Raw genomic sequence first — 19,373 nt, 5'->3', positions numbered from 1 at the left:
AGGTCCACTAATGGTGTTATTTTCTCTCTCTCTCTCTTTCTCTCTCTCTCTCTCTCTCTCTCTCGCTCACACACACACACACACACACACACACACACTCGGGGAGAGTTCACTGCGCTCACAGTAGGGCAGTATCAATATTTAGGGCGGTCGGAGCGGTTGTATTTAGTCGCTGCGTAAGCGGCGCAATGCTGTGGTGTCACGCCGTACTCGTCTCGGCATTTTTTCCAGTTTACACTTCATCAGTCTCCCTGATCTCACCGGCCGAGTCCAGATCTCTGATCTACCGACACATGTTCACGCGGACGGAAACAGCCTTATTCATATGATGAATGCTTCTACTTTAATATTTAATAGGCGTCTCTAAATAGAACACAGCTATGGATTATGAATGTGCATGTAGCCTACCTAATTAACTCTTGAATGGAAGAACAAACTGTAATACTGCAGATTAGGATATCCAAATAATCCATAAATGAACAATTATCTTAATAATAATATGAAATTCAGTGTTATTGAATAATTTTCATGGGTGGGCTCTTTCAAGGAAATATCTGCAGGAAATTTTCTGTGCAACCGGTGTTGTCTTTTGGCGCTCATATAGGCTAGCACAGTTGGTCAACAAGCTTGATTTAAAAAAAAAAAAAAAAGCAAAACACTGAATTTTTAGTGATATGTAAATCTGTAATGAAGTGATAAATAATAAGAATTCTTTGTTTTTTGTTAAAATCCTGACGCAAAACCCTCAAGCGGCCTACTGTTGCTATGGTTACTCCCTCAGTCCAGCTCGATTTCTGTTTACCGCCAGGTGAAAATACTCGATCTGAGTAACTTTTGTTGTAGGCTAACTGAATATATAGGCTACATGTATTGACACATGTGTATGTATGTAAAAATGTACTTTTAAGACTGCCAACATTTTGTTTTTACATCCATTTGGGTGGTTCTGCTAATCTGAGGAGCCTCAAACGGTGCCTCAGATATTTTTATTTTTACAAAATAGCTTTTCTGTATGCATTAAGAATATTTACCCGCGGAACTGAACTCACTTAAATTACTCCCAGATTTTCAAACGTCTTGGAAGCAGTTTTAACCTGAATGAATTGCACACAAAGCACCACTACAGCTCTCCAAAACACGTCTATTAGCCTAGCTAGTGAACGGTTTTCTGTTTGGTAAGTAAAAAAATATTTTCTTTTATTTGATCCTCAGGTTACAGGCTTTGGTTAAAACTCTTAAAAGTTAGGATATGAGCTGCTTGTATAGCCTTAGGCTATATGCTTGATGAAGAAATATATTCTTATTTGCACTATATTTATGGTAAATGTTATTTATATGAGAGACAAAGCTTGATTTATGGCAGACCGACCTAACGTATTCAAACTGTCATCTGCATTTTCCCCAGTTTAGATCATAGGTTAAACATTAATGATTTTATTTTTGTTTGTTTTGTTTTAAAATTTGATAAAATATGTTTGAAAAAAAATTAATTATCTAGTTATTTCGAGATATTCTACGAATAGTTTAAAAATATGACGGTGTAAAAAAACAAACAAACATCTTTATTATCATTTTTTAAACGCCAGAGTCTCTTAATGGCAAACCGATTTGACAGCGCACAAGTTACAGAAATTGCTTATTGAATTCGGTGTGTAGATAAAAGAAGATGAATCTTATTTTGTATTTAACATATAGCTGTTTTCATGAGACATAAGAGTAAATATATAGGCCTTTTAAAATTATTTTCTTAACGTATTTTGATTTTCAGTTATTAGGCTAACTGAACGCTCCCAAATGCTATTCGGATGTCTCCCAATTGTCGGAAATAGGCCTGGTTTCTTTGTTGATGTATTCGATTTCGTTTTTTCCGTTCATGTACGTTAAAACTAGAAGGAGATTTTTTTTTAGTTAATGTGTAAATTAGCGGTGTTCTGTAGCCTAGATTTTTACACGGATATAAAATCTCTTGGGTTTGGCCTTTAATTTAGGGAAGTGCTCGTTTTTCTGTTGGTAAATGTATGTTAATAAAAGTTTCATTATATTTTGGGGATTTTTTTTTTCAAACTACACTCACTATAATTCATGTCAGCTCCCTCAGCTCTCGCGCATCATCCGCGCGACTGTCTGCTCCGCTCCATCCGCAGCCTTTTTTTTCTGTCTCGCGCCAGTATGATGAAGCTCAAGCTCCCGCCAACGCGATTTAAAAAAAAAAAAAAAAAACCGTTAGCGGTTTACAGCTCCGTTGTCGAAGGTTTTTAAGGAAGCCAGATACCGTTGAAAAAATGGAAAAGAATAAAATACATTTATCTTAATAGAAAAGCCAAAGGTATGGTACTGTTAAGCCCCTATTTACAAGGCGCAATTTTATGTAGTTATTGGCCTTGAATTTCGTCCAGAATTGTATTCTTTTCGTTGTTTTGTTTGAAAATAAAAAAGGTACTTTTGAGTCATAATTAAGCCTATTTGTTAGTCAGCGAGGTGGGCCAAACTTAGTGTTATTGTCTTTATATTGGCTACACTTCAAGGGCAATCATACAAACTAAACCCTTTAAAAATGCTAATGGACATTTGATGTCACAAAAAGCTAAAAAAAAAGGTAGAAATTGGATTTAAGCAAAATTCATACATGTAGGGCACTTAACTTTGATGTGCTTTACTGCATGTGTGGTGTAATATAGAGTAACAGGCAATTTCAGCACAGATTCTGTAAATAGTGTTTGAGTGTATGTGCTGGCAAGTTTTCTTTTCACAATCTCAGCCTTTTTCTCTCTTTCTCTGGAAGAAGTAGGCCTTGCTATACAGACAAAAAACACACAAGCAGTACGCAGCAGAGCGAGACAGCCTTTCGTAGAAATCGTGCTTTTTTTGTCTGGCTCTCTCTTTCTCAAACTTTTTTTTTTATCTTCCTCTAGCGCTCTTCTTTTTTCTTGGGTAAAACAAAGGGCGCTGTTTAGAGAGGAGAGTGTCATACAAAGATAAGATAGGCTGTGGTGTAAAAGAGTTTGAATAAGGTCATTCGGCAATGAACAAATCCAGCGAGCTTGCCGTTTACATGCCGTTTATGGCTTGCATACTAATTTAGTCTCATGATAACAATACAAAGTTCATGCTGTCATAATAAAGTTCGCTTCATCCAAAGTTATGTCAGGTTTGATGTGATCGTTCAACCAATAATTCAAGCAAGAACAATGAACTTGTTACTGACACCTTTCCCCCAAGGCCGTTTAATGCAGACACTTGCAAACTCTTTGTTTGGAGACATGGAAATTATTTCATGGAAATGAATGTGTCAGACACAAAATCCATGTAGGCTGTCAAGCTAAATCAGATACAACAACATGCAGAATGATTTCCGTTTTGCCTACAAAATGTATGCAAAACAAAATACCAATACACCTTGTTCTGTACACAGTCAACTGATATGAATTGTGTAGAACTTTGCTTTAATTTAAATTGGAATTATGTAAAGTGAATTGCGAGCCAGTGGAACATTTACAAACAAAACGACACGCCAACCTGACGCTCGGCTTTGTTTGTTAGGAAACGCTGCGTTTTCATAGCAGGCGCCTACTGGCAACTGCAAAGTGAGTTGCTTTGAGAATGAGGCTGTTTGACCCGGTGGTCTCGGATAGGCCTGATGGTCGCCCTAAGGTGTCGCGTAGCCCTGAGTGAGTGGCATATGTTGCGTAAACACATTGTAGGGATTAAACCAGATTAAATCACTTGATATGAATCTGCCCAAGATAGCAATTTCCCTGGCTCTGTGCATGGATCATAATGGATCATTGGGAACAGAGATTGACCAACCTTTGAATTCCTTTAATATGTTGTATATATAGTTTGGTGCAGGATTTGAGCATTGAATGTGTCGTACACTAAATCACTCAGGGCTTGATGCCGTGACCAGTGCAGTGTTGTCATTACGTCTGGTGTTCGTTGATCATGTACATGCGCCGTGCAAACTTATATATTGGTTTTCAGTGATCTAGTGAATATTGTTGTTGCAAATCCTGCTGATTTAAATATGCAAACGTGGTCAATTTAGCTGTCTATAAGGACGTTGAAATTGAGAGATTGATTTGCAGCAGTCTTGGGTTGAAAATAGTAAATAAGTTAAAGTATGTCATTGTTTTCCTGCAAAAGATGTTTATGGAATTATAAACAAGCATCACAGAATTTTTATTATTGTAGCATGGAGCTATTATTGCAAATTAATATATATATAAAAAGAATACTACTTATATATATATATATATATATATATATATATATAATATGTATATATATATATATATATATATATATATATATATATAAGTAGTATTCTTTGACAAATATAATATAAATTATCTTATAATATATACTTATTATTAAATATATTAAATATGAAATATTCTTTAAAGAATACTAATAGAATTAGTTTTAAAAAAATTAAAGAATACTTCATATTTAATAATAAATGAAGAAATATCTTAATTCTTTTTTTGTCAGGCAAATTTTTTAAAATATTTTTTATTAATACATATATAGCTACATATGTACATTTATATATAAATATAGATATAGATATATATTTTTATTAAAAAATATATACTTTATTAAAAATTATTTTTTTTTAGTGGTTGAACTCATAAAAATACTGTGTATGACAAGTTAATTGTTGCAATTTAATTGTTGAGTGCTGCTATGGTCTTGTAAGCAGCATGTAAACTCTTTGGATTACGCATTATAAGGAAATTGGGGATTTATTATTTTCTTTAAAGACAATAATATTAATAAGATTGTTTGATTAGTAACATTTTTTTAATAGGAAATAGAAGTGGTGATAAAAAAAGTAATAAACCTCTGTTTATTGCATCAAAACCTATGCATCTGATGCCGACACGTCTTCAGATAAAGTTTAGAGAGAGAGTGTTGTTCTTCTGTGGACTATGTCTCTCTCTTTACTCTTTGTTTGTGTGCCGAGTCTAAAGGCAGCTGCTGGTCTGTAGCGTCTGCTGGGAGTTCTGGCCCGCGCGTTCACACGCCGCTCAATGGAGGGAGGGGACGGGGCAAACGGGGACACTGCTGTGCGCTCGCTCGCTCGCTCGATGGAGGAGATGGCAAGTGTATTGGTGAAAATGGCAAAAGTGCATGTGTGCATCTGAGTGCAATTCTTGAGGACAAGAGAGAGAAAATGGAGGTAAATTGGGGTGGGAATGGAATACGGGCGGCGCCGCTGATTGGCGCATGTAAAATTAATGTGCTCTGGACTTTGCAGTTGCACAAGATAGGAACTTGTTAATTTGGCAAAGTAAGGAGCCAACCCACTGACCGAACCCTACACTATCCCCCCCTCGCTCTCGCTCCGTCTCTTTCACCCTCCCTCCATCCCTGCCTCCCTCCCATTCAGCCCTTCAAGCGTGCGTATTGGCTGAGCGATCGGGCACCCGGTGCCAAATAGGTGGGCTCAGCTTCGCGCTGGCACACTCTGAGGCAATGGATAGGAAAAGAGCATGGAGAGGAAGAGAGAGATAGAGTTGGAGAGGAAAAAGGGGAAAAAAAGAAGCTTCTATCGGGTTTGCCAGCGGTCGTACGCGCTCTTCCAACATTGATTCGGTTCTCTCGGTTTTTTTTTTTTTTTTTTGCGCTCTCCATTCGCTCCTCTCTACCCCCTCTCTTTCTCTCTGTCTATCTCCCATTCTCTGTCTATCTCTCGCTCTCTGTGAGTCGAATGCAGAGCACGCATATCTGAACAAACACCACTTACTGCTTTGCCAAACATTTTTTCTCTTTGTTGCGGTATTTGTGTATTTATTTGTGTACGTTTTTTCTCTAACAGTGAGTACAATACTTTTTGATTACGAGCAGTTTCATTGTCCGCCGCCTTGTGTTCATATGTAATTTGTATTTTTTATTTTATTTTCGTTTTTGGTGACTGGCAAAATCCCCATTTTTTTTTTCCCTAACTTTTTTTTCTCTCTCTCATTTCCCCCTGTTTTGTATATTAAATATTTCTCTCTTGCATTTCTTGTTTCTCTATCTCCAGAGCTATGCCACTGCTTGGCTCCTCCAAGATTTTTTCTTCTTAATCGACTGGACATTTTTACAAAATTTTACCTTTTTGAAATCTTTTAAATTCTTTACCTTGATAATTTTGTGCAACAACAAACAAACAAACAAAACAATCTACTAATAAGCGGGGCATGTAGGGTCGAGTTGAGTGCCGAGAAGACATTTCACTTGTTTTTCCACTCCAGCAGGGTTTATGATGAAAGTGCAGAATGGTAACTATTTTATTTTGCTGTTTTGCTGCATGTCTTGAGTGTTTTGTCTGTGGCGTGCTGATTCTGTGTCTGTGTGGCGATGTAGTTTGGATCAGGACGCGCGGTAGCAGGGGTTGGTTGTGCGGTTTGGCACAAGCGACAGTGAGCAGCTGTTGCGGACTCTTTACGTCTGTCCCTCAAAAACATCATTGTCTGTTTTGAACTGAGAAAAGGATCTCTTGAAATCCAACAATGTCAGTGTAAAAAAGAGAAATGTAGAAGAAAAAAAAGCATGGTTACATTTCAGTAAAAATGTAGTCTATAATTTTATCAAATACTTTGTTAGGAATTCTTGTTAAATCTAAGTTAGCGTTTCAGTATTTGTATTTATGTGATGCTTATGATGGATATTTGAGTGTGTATGTATGTGTGTGTGTATGTGTGTGTGTTTGTGATCCTCACAAACACACACTCATACATTTCCCGTACCTTCCTTGGCAGAGCGTCGCCGAGCCAAGCGCGCTCTCATGCTCCGCAATTCTAACGTCTTCTCCCCTTCCCTCCTCTCTCCCTCCCTCTCTCCATCCCTCCAGGATGAATTCCATCCCTTCATCGAGGCTCTCCTCCCGCACGTGCGGGCTTTCTCCTACACCTGGTTCAACCTGCAGGCCCGCAAGCGCAAGTACTTCAAAAAGCACGAGAAGCGCATGTCCAAGGACGAGGAGCGCGCCGTCAAAGACGAACTCCTGGGCGAGAAGCCCGAGATCAAGCAGAAGTGGGCGTCGCGGCTGCTGGCCAAATTGCGCAAGGACATCCGGCCGGAGTTCCGCGAAGACTTCGTGCTCACCATCACGGGGAAGAAGCCGCCGTGCTGCGTGCTGTCCAACCCCGACCAGAAGGGCAAGATCCGCCGCATCGACTGCCTGCGGCAGGCCGACAAGGTCTGGCGCCTGGACCTGGTGATGGTGATCCTGTTTAAGGGGAGCCCGCTGGAGAGCACGGATGGAGAGAGGCTGGTCAAGTCCCCGCAGTGCTCCAACCACAGCCTGTGCGTGCAGCCGCACCACATCGGAGTGTCCGTCAAGGAGCTGGACTTGTACCTGGCCTACTTCGTCCACATGCCAGGTCAGTGGGTTACACTCTCTTTCTCTGTCCTACAGCTACTTAGACTTGAACGTGTTTATTTAAGAGGGGTCAGAATTCAGGGTAAGGTGACACCCCCCCCATAACCATCACCATCACATCCAGCACACATATATAAACACTTGATTTGAGCGTCTCTGTTCTGCAGCCAGAGCTGAAATTACTCCTCAAACAGGGTTCCCACGGTCATGGAAAAATCTGGGAATGAAAAACTAATTTTAAAAATCATGCAAATATATGTATCTAAGTCTGTATGGAAGAAATCCTATCAAATTGCATTCAAACTGCAGGATGATTTTGTGCTTTTTAGAGACATTTGTACACTAATAAGGTTGTTAAAACTATAAATGCGTGGCGTTTAAATTTAAATCCGTTCAGAAATTTAAAACTGGAATAATTCATGGAAATTAGTTGGGAACCCTGCTGAAATGTGAATAACTAGTCCAGAATAAATCTAATGCATTTCTGCCATTGCTTATTTAATGAATTTCTTGAGGTAATTTCATCGTTTTTGTGATGTTTTATTCTTTATGATATTATTATTTCTTTTGTTTTGTGATGGTGCTTAAAAGATATAATGTTTTGGTTGTGTTTACGAGAGAAAACAAAGCGGCTGGCCTCAATTCTTCAGTGCCATCCTGTTTTCTCATTGGCAGTGTGTTTTAGAGCCGTATCATTTTAGTGTGTGTGTGTGTGTGTGTATGTGTGTGTATTCATGGATAAGTTACCAGCACAGTCTCATACGCTTATTGCCAAACACGGTTTCTGACACGGCTAACACTCTCTCTGACGCACACAAGATCGGCCAAACACACTCAGGCCAACAGCTCCATAATACTGTGATGATTACAGATCTGAAATTTCTTTTTTTCCCTGTTGTTGCTCATTCATTTTAATTTTATAGTACAGCAAACAAACCACAATTTTGGAACAAAAATTTAAAAGATCTTCAGTTAAACACATTAAAACGGCCATTAACAAAATATAAGCAGATGAATTTTAAACCGCCACTGCCGAGCTGAACAGTTTCTCAGTCAGTGTACGCACTGGTTCACTCTGTGCCCAGCAGGGTTGGCCATCGCGCTGCCCGTTCAGAATGTTTGCTGCTGTACTGCGGTCTTATCTTATCAGGCTAATTCCAGTGTGCACTGCCGCTTTTATCAGGCTCCAAATAGCCCCGGCGGAGACTGGCACCCTGCAGGGCAGCCGTGCAGAATCCCGGGGCCCGTGGCGTCCTGTGCCAGAGCTCAGGGGGCCTTTCTCAACCCCAGACGCACACGGTCTCCATGCATGCGCTGCTTTGGTTCAGGGCATTTTTCTTTTAGTTGTTATCTTATTTTTGTTCTTGATTTAAATTGCACATTCCAAACTAAAACCACAATTATCCTAATTTGAAATAGCTTGACAGTTGAAATCAGGTATTTGTTGAGCGTGCCAAATAATATCTCTGCATTCTTTGTCTGAATGCTATGGCTCAGCTGTTTAATTTATTTGTTTTGCTTTGTATTTAATTTGTCCTTGTGATTGTTTATTCGCAGCACAAACTCTTTGTTTATCATTATTAAATGTGGCCTTCATTGTCACGCTCTCAAACCGAGGATTCTTCTTTTGTGTCCATAAGAAAGCGAGAGAGAACAAGAGAAAGGACAGCTTCGGAAGTCGCTTCAGTAATTGCTCTAGTTGGCACTATTGCAATGCCTTTGGTGCGGGAAGATGCGTGTTTGTGTGTGAGTGTGTGTTCTTGTATATATGGTTTATGAGGACACAAATGTGTTTAATGATATGGGTATTACAACTTAAACATGGTTTACAAGGACACATCCTGTTTCCTCGTAAACCAAATGGCTTAAAAACATACTATACTGGTTTTGTTTTTTAAATGTAAAAAATGCCAAAGGTTTTCTGTGATTGGTACACTATAAAAAATTATTTTTATGATTTGTCATCACATTTTTTCTTTTGTCAAATCAACTTCAGTAATTAATGTGGTTCAGATAACATAATGTTTTGAGTTTCTGTTGATTAAACCAATCACCTTCATTGTATTAACTCAATTTTTTAATTTCAATGAACTCAAAACTCATTTTTTAAGTTAAACCAACAATTCGGGGTAGGTTTAGTGTAACACCATGTCCCAACCAGACGCGATGTGATCAGATTCATGCGACAAACGATTTGTCCACACCTGAGGTGATAATGCCAATCAAAAATCACAGCCAATCAAAAGAACGCGTGGGCGGGTTCTCTCGGCAAGCTCCCGGCACTCGCAACGAATTGGATAAGTAAATGACCAAATTCATGAATATTACACCATTTTAACATTATTAAAATGACATACTGAGTTACTGAAACAATCTTTGCCACACTCTAAAAAATGCTGGGTTAAAAACAACCCAAGTTGGGTTGAAAATGGACAAACTCAGCGATTGGGTTGTTTTAACCCAGCAGTTGGGTTAAATGTTTACCCAACCTGCTGGGCAGTTTTATTTAACCCAACTATTGTTTGAAAATGACTATATGGCTGACTTAAAATGAATCTAAAATGAAATTAAAATGTTCATTTATTAAACATATTAATAAATGTTAATTTTCAAGATATTTTGGGTTCATTTTAAGTAAACAATACTGTAATTTTTAAACAATAGTTGAGTTAAGTAAAACTACCCAGCAGGTTGGGCAAACATTTAACCCAACTGCTGGGTTAAAACAACCCAATCGCTGGGTTTGTCCATTTTCAACCCAACTTGGGTTGTTTTTAACCCAGCATTTTTTAGAGTGCATATAATACACTTGTCTGTTCACAATGAGTTTGAACATTCTTGTTTCATTTTATGTATTTTGAAGATCTGAGGTGACTTGTCCATTGTTGCTTTCAGTATGGCTATAAAAGACTAAAAATGATATTCAAACTCACATTAGATGCTTTTAACATTAAATAAAGCACACAAACAGTACCTGAGATTGTCATTGCCATATACTTTGTGTTGTTGTTCCAGCCGTGACGTGGCAGAAAAATAGAAACCGTTTCTGAAAAAGAATCATTGCATGTCGCCATTGTGGCTAGTTAGGACAAAAACTCTGATTAACGTGTGTGTGTGTGTATGAACTTTAGTTCATTTTTTTTTTTTTTTGAGTCTCTTTTTTCAACTCTCTCTCTTGCCATTTTAAAACACAGAGAGCTAGCTAACTGTTCACTTAAAATGTTTTTGTTCAGTACTTCACTAAGCTAAACCAATTTTTTTCTTGTTATTTCAGTGATTGGTTTCTGTTGCATTAGACTTTGTTTGTTATTAAACCCATTTGTCTGCAGCGTATGTTAACTTGCTCGTGAGACTCTTAAAAAATGGATTGTCAGAGTTTGAGCCCAGGCCCAAATCTTTAACCGCTACCCTCGTGTGTTTAACAGGTTTTTGGGATCTGACTCGAAAATGTTCCATACTTCACTAAATTTAGGCTTATTTTTGTCTTTGAATGAAGTGCGAAATGAATAGTTTATTTAAGACTCTAAGTAATAAACCAGGAGTATTGTGGAGGTAAATGTGTTTTAAATGTGTTTCCATTGAGATTGGTGGTGATTATGGGGAAAGTCGTCCTAATGGAGGGGAAGTGGCTTTTGGGTGAGGAGAATATTCATTTTATATCCAGGGATGTATTGTTAGTGCTGCTAATATATCGTTATTATGAGAACATCATTTAAACTTTTCCCTGCTTTGACACTCCACACAGGAAATTTGATATTTAACCATTGAAGAGGTGTGAAAAATGTGCTTTATGCCATTTTATGTGTTTAACTGCAGCTCTTTAGAAATAAAAACGCCTGTTAAAATTGAGGAGAAAAATCTGTGCATGCTGGTGGATTTATTTCTGCTAGATTATTTATTCTGCAATATATATTGTTTTAATATTACACAGCTAACTATTATTATTAATAAATCCTTGTTGTTTCTTGTTTTCTGTCAATAATGTTTTTTTTTTAAGTAATAATGACTATTTTCTAATTGTTTAACTATGAAAAAAATAATTGATTTGAAGGCATGACCGCTTTCTGAAACGAAAGAGATTTCTCTCTGTCTGGATGCGGCATTGTGGGAGTGTTTTGTTTGGAAATGAAATGTTTGGAATAGCTGTTAAACAGATTATTTCAGCAGTCGTCATTCACTTCGAGCCAGTGTACATAACGCGTCTCTCTTTCTTTCATCGCTCTTTCTGCTTCCAAGTGACTCCTCTGTCTTTCTTTGTCTCCGTCACTCTTCCTGTCTTCCTGGCTCCTTCTGATAGTCTGATAGACTGTTGAAATGGAAGGAAAATCCTCCTCCTTGGGTCATAGGTCAGATTGCTCTTGTCGCTCTGTAAGAGAGATTTTTATTTGTAGAGAATCTCCTCACATCCTTTTCCGTAGTCCTACTTTTCTCCTATATTTAGGACTGCGCTCGGCTCTGACTCACCTGGGCTTCTTTGGGTTTTCTGCTTAAATATGCCACCACAGCGCTATTAAGCTTCCAGGATTTCTAGACTATTTTTTGTGATTTTTTTTTTTTTTTTTTTTTTTTTTTTGTGCTTGATTCATTCCAGTGGATTTGTTCAAGAAAGACAGACGTGAAGTATAACTGTAGATCTCTTTCTCAGCTCTCTACTCACCGGAGACATTTATGGGCTTTTTAAGAGCACAAAGGAAGGATTGTAAAAGTGAAACACATTAACAAACAAACCAGTGTCAGCTCTACTGAATGAGCACCTGCTTTTAAACTCTACAGGAGGGACAGACTGAGAAAGAAAAGTGAAAAACTGAAACTGAGAGTAACAGAAAGAGGCAAATGTTTTCGCTTCTCAGTTGCTGGTCTTTCTTTAGTTTTTTTTCTATTAGTGTCAAGCATGAAATCTGTCTGTTTACAATAGCACTGAGCAATATATTGACAATATATCAGGGATTATTTTGCCGATTATATAATAATTATCAACTGAATATCAATCCTTATCCTACGACATGCAAATATGAGGGATCTTTTATTACCAAAATGTATTATTTTGGTAAGTTCTGTTCATTTCTGTCAATCAGTTCAAATAGATTTATGTATTTATTTATTTATAAAGTCCTTGCATGCATTTTTCATGATTTAATAAAAAAATTATAAAGGGAAATAATGCCGTTTAACACATTGAATCATTATATTGCTGCATATAAATGAAAAAAAAAAAATCTTTGAGTTCATTCATTGAAAACTAGTATGAGAAATATGCTTTGATTACTTTTTAACTAGTTATATTACATTTTTTAATTAAACATTTTCAACATTTTCAAATGCTGGTTTAAAACAACCCAAGTTGGGTTGAAAATGAACAAACCCAGCAGTTGGGTTGTTTTAACCCTCCTAATGGACTGCTTTAATCCAGTGGTTGGGTTAAATGTTTGCCCAACCTGCTGGGTAGATTGATTTATAACTCAACTATTGTTTAAAAATGACTGTATTGCTGGCTTAAAATGAACCCAAAGTATGTTGGAAATTAACATTTATTAATATGTTTAATAAATGAACATTTATTAATAAGCTTAATTAATAATAAACATTTATTAAATTGCTTATTAATAAATGTTCACCTTTTGATTATTATTGTTTTCTCTAGTAATTATGTCTGATTTTTTTAATTTCCAACCTATTTTGGGTTCATTTTAAGTCAGCCATACAGTCATTTTTAAACAAAAGTTGGGTTAAATAAAACTGTCCAGAAGGTTGGTTAAAAAACCAAATCGCTGGGTATGTCCATTTTCAACCCAACTTGGGTTGTTTTTAACCCAGAATTTTTTAGTGTAATTTTATATAATTTGCTCTGAAAAAAAAAAAAAATATATATATATATATATATTGAAAATGTTAATTAATTTTAAAAATGTTGTCAGATATGCTGAAAGACGATCAGAATACTGAAAGATTTAAAAAGAAAGTAAAAAAGCATTTGCGTGTTTCTGGAGAGTAAGAGAGAGAGAGAAAGTAATGTGGCCCACTCACAACGACTCTGGTTACGAGTCAGAGAACACAATGCCGAGCTCAGTAACAGCACAGGCCTACTCATTACACACACACACACACACACACACACACACACACACACACACACACACACACACACACACACACACACACACACACACACACAGCGCAACAGCCGTGGAAAGCCGAGCCATAACTCAAATCTATAGGAGTAGAAGTTCTGCATTAGTGCTGTTAGATTGAATTCTCATGGAGCTCATTAGATAAAACCTCTTTAGAAAGAGGAGAAAGGGATGATCAAGATCGCCAAGGGGCGAGAGAGAGGGAGACGGAGAAAAGGCGAGGGAACGGGGGCAGCCTCGTCTGCCATTTTTTGGCACCCTGTATGGTGAGCTCTATGTAGAAGGTGCCAGAACCTCATCGCTGCCAACCTCTCTCCCTCTGATCCTTTCTTCCTCTCCCTCTCCCTCTCTTTTCACCCATTCTCTGCAGCTCTCTCGGGGGGCTCAACCCCAGCGTCGCCCCCGTCGTCTCGATATGTCCTCTGATTTTCAGCTTAACAGTTACGTCAATTATTTTTTTATACAATTAGATTTTTGTTTTGGATATTTGCATGGACGTGTGCGGGGAGGTGGCACTTGTTTGCTTGCTTTTTTTTTCTTCTCTCGATCGACTTTGTAGGACATCTTAGACAGTTTCCTCTCATTAATTGGAATCAAAATCTGGTTCCTAAACGATTCCTTTAAAGATTCTTTTTTGTACTTTTGAAGAAACCCTTCTTTCAAAAAATAATTTTAATTATTGAATAATTAGTATTAGATTAGTGTATATATATATATATATATATATATATATATATATATATATATATAAAACATTGTAACAGGTTCAGTACAAGACTGAAAGTGACTTGCAGTTCAGTGAATGAGTCAATTAATACATTTGGTCCGATTCACTGAATGAAGGAGTCATTAGACCGAATCAGAATGATAACTATGGGTTTGTGAGTCCTTTCCAAACATTCATTAAAGGTGCTCTTAGTAATTTTGTGTAATGTTGCAATGTTGTTGATGCAGCATCATTTCAACTGATGTCCTTTTTTTTCAACTGATTCCATATTTTATTGATTTCAAAAAGCTTTGAAATAACTAATCACAGTTGTAAGCAATGAATAATTCATTTCATGAGAAAAAGTGTCCGATAAGGGGACGGGTACCGAGATAAAACAAGTAAAGTATTCTGTCACATGATCTCAAAATGTCAGCCTCCATGATGCAACATGCTACATGTTAAATAAAATTATTTTATTTAGCTACTCTAAGTCTTAATCTCATGCAAATTAACATTTAGTACTGTTTGTTTTTTTGTGTAAAACTTTTTAATGTGGGAAAAAATAACTGGGTGCACCTTTCAATAGAACCGGCTGTTGTAAATCACTGGTCATGCTGTGATTTACAAGTCTTTCAGAATAATCTGAGCCATTTCTCAAAGGTCAGTTTCTGTGAGTCTCTCATGGGCTTCGCAATTCCAGACTTTTCCTCTTCCAGCAGATGCTTGAAGGGCACAAAACTCAGTGGCTCGTCTTCCTTCGTGAAAGGCCGAGCCGTCATAAATAAATTCTTGCCGGTGTTACTTACAGAATGTGAAAGAGAGAAGGTGTTGTGTTTTTTTTGCAGCTCCTAGTAAGGGAAAACGTTTGACAAGCACAACAGAAACACAGCGAATCAATTCTGGCATGCATTTGTGTGTAAGGGAATAGGCCTGGAAAGCAGTTTGGACACAGATCTAGGCCGCCCGTCTCGGTGAGCGGGAAAGAACGCAGAGAACAAGGGATGAAACCGGAGAGAAAACGGCAAGGAACAGGGGGATGGGATAACAAGGGAAAGAAAAGCTGTTTGTGTGTGTGTGTCTGTGCTTTTCATAATAAGAGTGTGAAAAATAGGCCTGTAAATGAGAGTGTGTAAAGCTTCATGGCTCTCAGCTCCAGAAAGCCCCATTCATCAGACGGGAGCATCTTCCCGCTCTTAAAACAATGAAAGGCAAACCCCCCCCCGTTCTGTCAGAGCAGAGGAGAGTCTGTCGTTTGTTTACAGAGATAACAGGATAAACGAGAGAAAGAGAGAGTGCGAGAAATAAAGTGTGTGTGTTTTTGTGTGCCGAGACAGAGGGCCCCTGTATGCCACCGGATGAAGTGATGGTGGGATAGCGCATGATTAGTATGTTAATAGGCAAATATAAAGTGTTTGTGTGTCTGTGTGTGTTTGCATTAGATCACTCCGGGCCTTATACATATGCATCAACATACAGAAGCGTTTTTGTTTGTGCACTTTGGGTGTGTTGAGCTGTGTGTGTTTAATTATGAGTTCACATAGAAGAATCGGTGTGTATTTGCATACGTACATGTTTTGGCATACATTTGAGAGCGTGTGTGTGAGTGTGTTCGTGCCTTTGGCACCTGTTGGTCTCTGTGCTGTTCAGATTTTGATTTCCTCCTTTTGCTACTTTTATTTATTTAAAAACCCCATAAAATAGCTTGACAAGACATTTTACTTTATGCATTACTTTGTTAAAAAAGGCTTTAGTTATGACTAGGGGTGTAAATCGGACAGTTCATACGATTCGATACAATATCGATTCTCATAGCCAGCGATTCGATATTTTCCGATACCTCAAAAAGTTCTGTGATACGATTCGATTCGATCAATATTTCGATATTTTGAGCCTATTTTACACAACCAGTTAAATTTTTATTAACTCACAACTGCAACCAAAATATATAACAAACATTTATTGCAAAATTTCACATCCTGAACCCTGATTGGGACATCCACAAATAAAAAATTCACACAGTAATCTAATGACAGCTTATGACATGACAGCAGTCAAGAAAGTATTTTAGTTCTGTGCTAAAATGTATAATGTCAAAAAACTGATAAACAAGGGATACATACACACACACACACACACACACACACAGACATTTCTTTTAAATTTTTAGCGCAGGTTTTTAATGAAGCAACAACATATTATAGGTAGGACAAAACAAGACAGGCTATTAATATTCTTTCATTGTGTATTATAAAGGCTCTAATACAGAGCGGCACAAAGCACTCCGTGTGCAGAATGATGCGCTTGAAGCAACACAGAGTCACAGCGCGCGGCGCTCCTATGCGGCAGTTTATTGACCATAGTCTTTCAGTGACAGTTCCATCAACTGTCCCGAGTGTCTTTCACAAGTTCTGAAAGGCAGTTTAAACGAGAATGCACGCGTTGGCAATAATGCATAGACTGATATTGTGTGAAAATGTGGAGAGTGTTAAAACAAAGGTGCCTCTATACATTGCATCGATTCATCGGATCGTTAGACATTAGATCGATGTATCGATCTATATCGATGTATTGTTACACCCCTAGTTACGACTAGGGTTGTCAAAAGTTGGTAATGAAATTTTAAAAATGTGACAATACCAGCATTTCCCCCTAGCATTTTGAGCGCCGTTGCCCTCGGTGAAGAGCGTCAAAGATGTCTATTTACAACGTTTTTGAAGCGTTGATCATTGTACCCAATCACAGACATATCTGTTGAGCATGTGAACACAATGGCCAATCAGAGGTGTTTAAAGGGGTCATGAATTGAGAAATCAACTTTTCCTTGAGCTTTTGATATATAAGAGGTCATCGTACTATAAGAATATCCTGTTAGTCCAATAAAAGCTTTTATTGACACCTAGCCCAATGTTTTGTAGTGAGATGAGGAGGAGAGAATAGCAATACAGGACTAAAAATAACATCACCTTTCAAAGGATCCTAATGCTAGGAATATGGTTGTTTATTTTCAACAATGTGAATGTCTCAGTTGAGCATTATTTATTTGTATTTGGTACATTTCACTGTGGATTCTTTGGTAAATCAATCACATTTCTTTGCAAACAGACTTGGACTCAACAGTAATGCAACATGTAAGTAACTGTTAATTCTAATGCCTGATCTGATATGTAATGATTCATGTACAGTCAGATATTTTTTGATTATGTGTCAGGAAATGAAACCAGTCACTAAACGGTCAACTTCACGTTGTTACTCTTAGTAGGATGAAAATAATCTGATATTTAAACGATGGTTAAATTATACATAGAAAGTGATCAAAGAACGCTCCCTTAACAATCGCTGGAGCTGTCTGTCAAACAGCACGAGTTTATCAGTGACTGATTTCTGGACTCCGGTTTTATTCAAGGAATCTCTTAGTTACATGGCGTTTGAACTGTTAGTTATGATGAAAGCATTCGTTAGTGTGCAGAAATTGAGTTGCAATGACGAGATCACTGCTTTCATGCGCTCAACAACATGTCTGTGATCGGCTGTTTTCATGCCACGATAATGCCATAGATCTAAATGTAATGCTATAATCAACACTTTTCACGATTAGTTAAACATGAGAGCTGTAATAGTAAAAATGTGCTTAAAGTTTTTGAGGGAGTAATACTTAGCTATTTCACAGGCAATGATGTTAGCCAATCACAGCAGTGGGCATTTACACTGAAATCTCACAGCAGACACGCTAAAATCAGGGTAGAAAAAAGCCTAAATTATGATGTAAAATTTAGATGTAAAAAGCATACTAACGTTAGAAGTGCACCCCAGGAAACATTATAAAACAAGATAAACAACGCAGTTCATGACCCCTTTAAGTTAGTCAGAATCTGCTCAACAGCGCTCAAAATGCTAGGGGGAAATGCTGGTATTGTCACATTTTTACATTTTAATTACCAACCCTAGTTACGTCACAGAAAAGACATTTGTTGTAAATTCTGCTAAATTTTTAGTTTAAAATTGTATTAACTATTAACATGCACAATGTGTATTGATATTCCTCAAACATTCTGATTAAGGTTTGTTTTATTCAGAAATGCTGTAATTACATTTTCTGAGTATTAAAAATTGTTCATGCCTTTATCATATATATTTTCCAACACAACATGAATGCAGTATTAACCCCTAAAAAGTACTAAACATTTGCTTTTTTTTTTTTTTGCTTTATTGTCACCTTTGATCAATTTCAAGCAGCCTTGCTGAATGAAAAATGTAATTTAAAGAAAAAAATCTTACTGATTTTCACCATAAAGTCTGTAACAGAGTTTTCTAACAAAACAAACAAAAAAAAATGTGTGGTGACAGCAGTCCCACACAAACACATGCTCCGCCTCCACAGTCCATTGGCAGTGATGGGATTGGCTTTGATTTAGGCTGGTGTCATGGCAACCAAATAACCCAACATACCTTGTCTGCGCTCCATTCAGGGTTCTATAAGGCCAACGGCAGTTCACATGGAATCAGTGGCCGAATGTCGGGATAGACATCATTTCTCTCAGATGGGTTTTTAAGGGTAATATCTTAAGTACCACATCAGTGAGAAGGAGAGGGAGAGAGAAATATACGTTTACAAATATAGAGAGGAAGGATTTGAGCGTCACGCATATTTATGTAGCATGGCTAGTTGCCCAGAGCTGCCTCCTACACGTGAGAAAGAAAGAGAGCGCGTCCATAATAAACGACTGTACAGTTCTCTATTTTGAACCGCACCATTCGTCTCGCATGAATATTCAGCTGCATGCATATGATTTGCAATCTTTCTGTCACATTAAAAACCCTGCAGCTATGAAGGAAATATCTATCTGTAGGCCACGTTCAGTCTCAGAGCCAAACTAATACCACCTTACGTTATTCACACTAGCTCTCTGGATTTTATCAGAGCTCAGGAACGTTTATTTATTTCACTTTTGCAATCTTTCTCGTTTTGCAAGCAGTCTCACTGGCACTGGGACGTTTACACACACACATTGTGCAAACAAAGATAGTGGTTTTGCATGGCACAGTTCAAGGATTTTATTTGGTTTTCTGTAACTGCAAACAAATTTGAATATCTGCTCTATCCGTCGAAAGCCAAATATTCACGCTGACCAGAAACCTCTCAAATGATTTGTTAAATTGTACAGTTGTA

At 37.6% G+C, this 19,373-nt stretch overlaps 1 protein-coding gene across 15 annotated transcripts in view; it reads left to right on the top strand.

Annotated features, from left to right (window-relative positions):
• LOC125271881 (nuclear factor 1 X-type) overlaps positions 1-19,373 on the top strand; it is a 110,590-nt gene that overhangs the window by 41,212 nt on the left and 50,005 nt on the right. For 12 of the 15 annotated variants that reach the window (XM_048196186.1, XM_048196187.1, XM_048196185.1 and 9 more), the window contains one exon: positions 6,839-7,370. In XM_048196186.1, coding sequence (XP_048052143.1) covers positions 6,839-7,370 — 532 coding nt within the window. Of the gene's footprint in view, positions 1-457; positions 1,176-5,088; positions 6,267-6,838; positions 7,371-19,373 lie in introns of those variants that run through there. The other 3 variants (XM_048196178.1, XM_048196182.1, XM_048196177.1) reach the window with 3 other exon arrangements.

The sequence above is a fragment of the Megalobrama amblycephala genome, linkage group LG7 (genome assembly GCF_018812025.1).
Source record: "Megalobrama amblycephala isolate DHTTF-2021 linkage group LG7, ASM1881202v1, whole genome shotgun sequence".
Classification (NCBI taxonomy): domain Eukaryota; kingdom Metazoa; phylum Chordata; class Actinopteri; order Cypriniformes; family Xenocyprididae; genus Megalobrama; species Megalobrama amblycephala.
The sequence above is the reverse complement of the archived record's forward strand: the minus strand, read 5'-3'. Positions and strand labels throughout refer to the sequence as shown.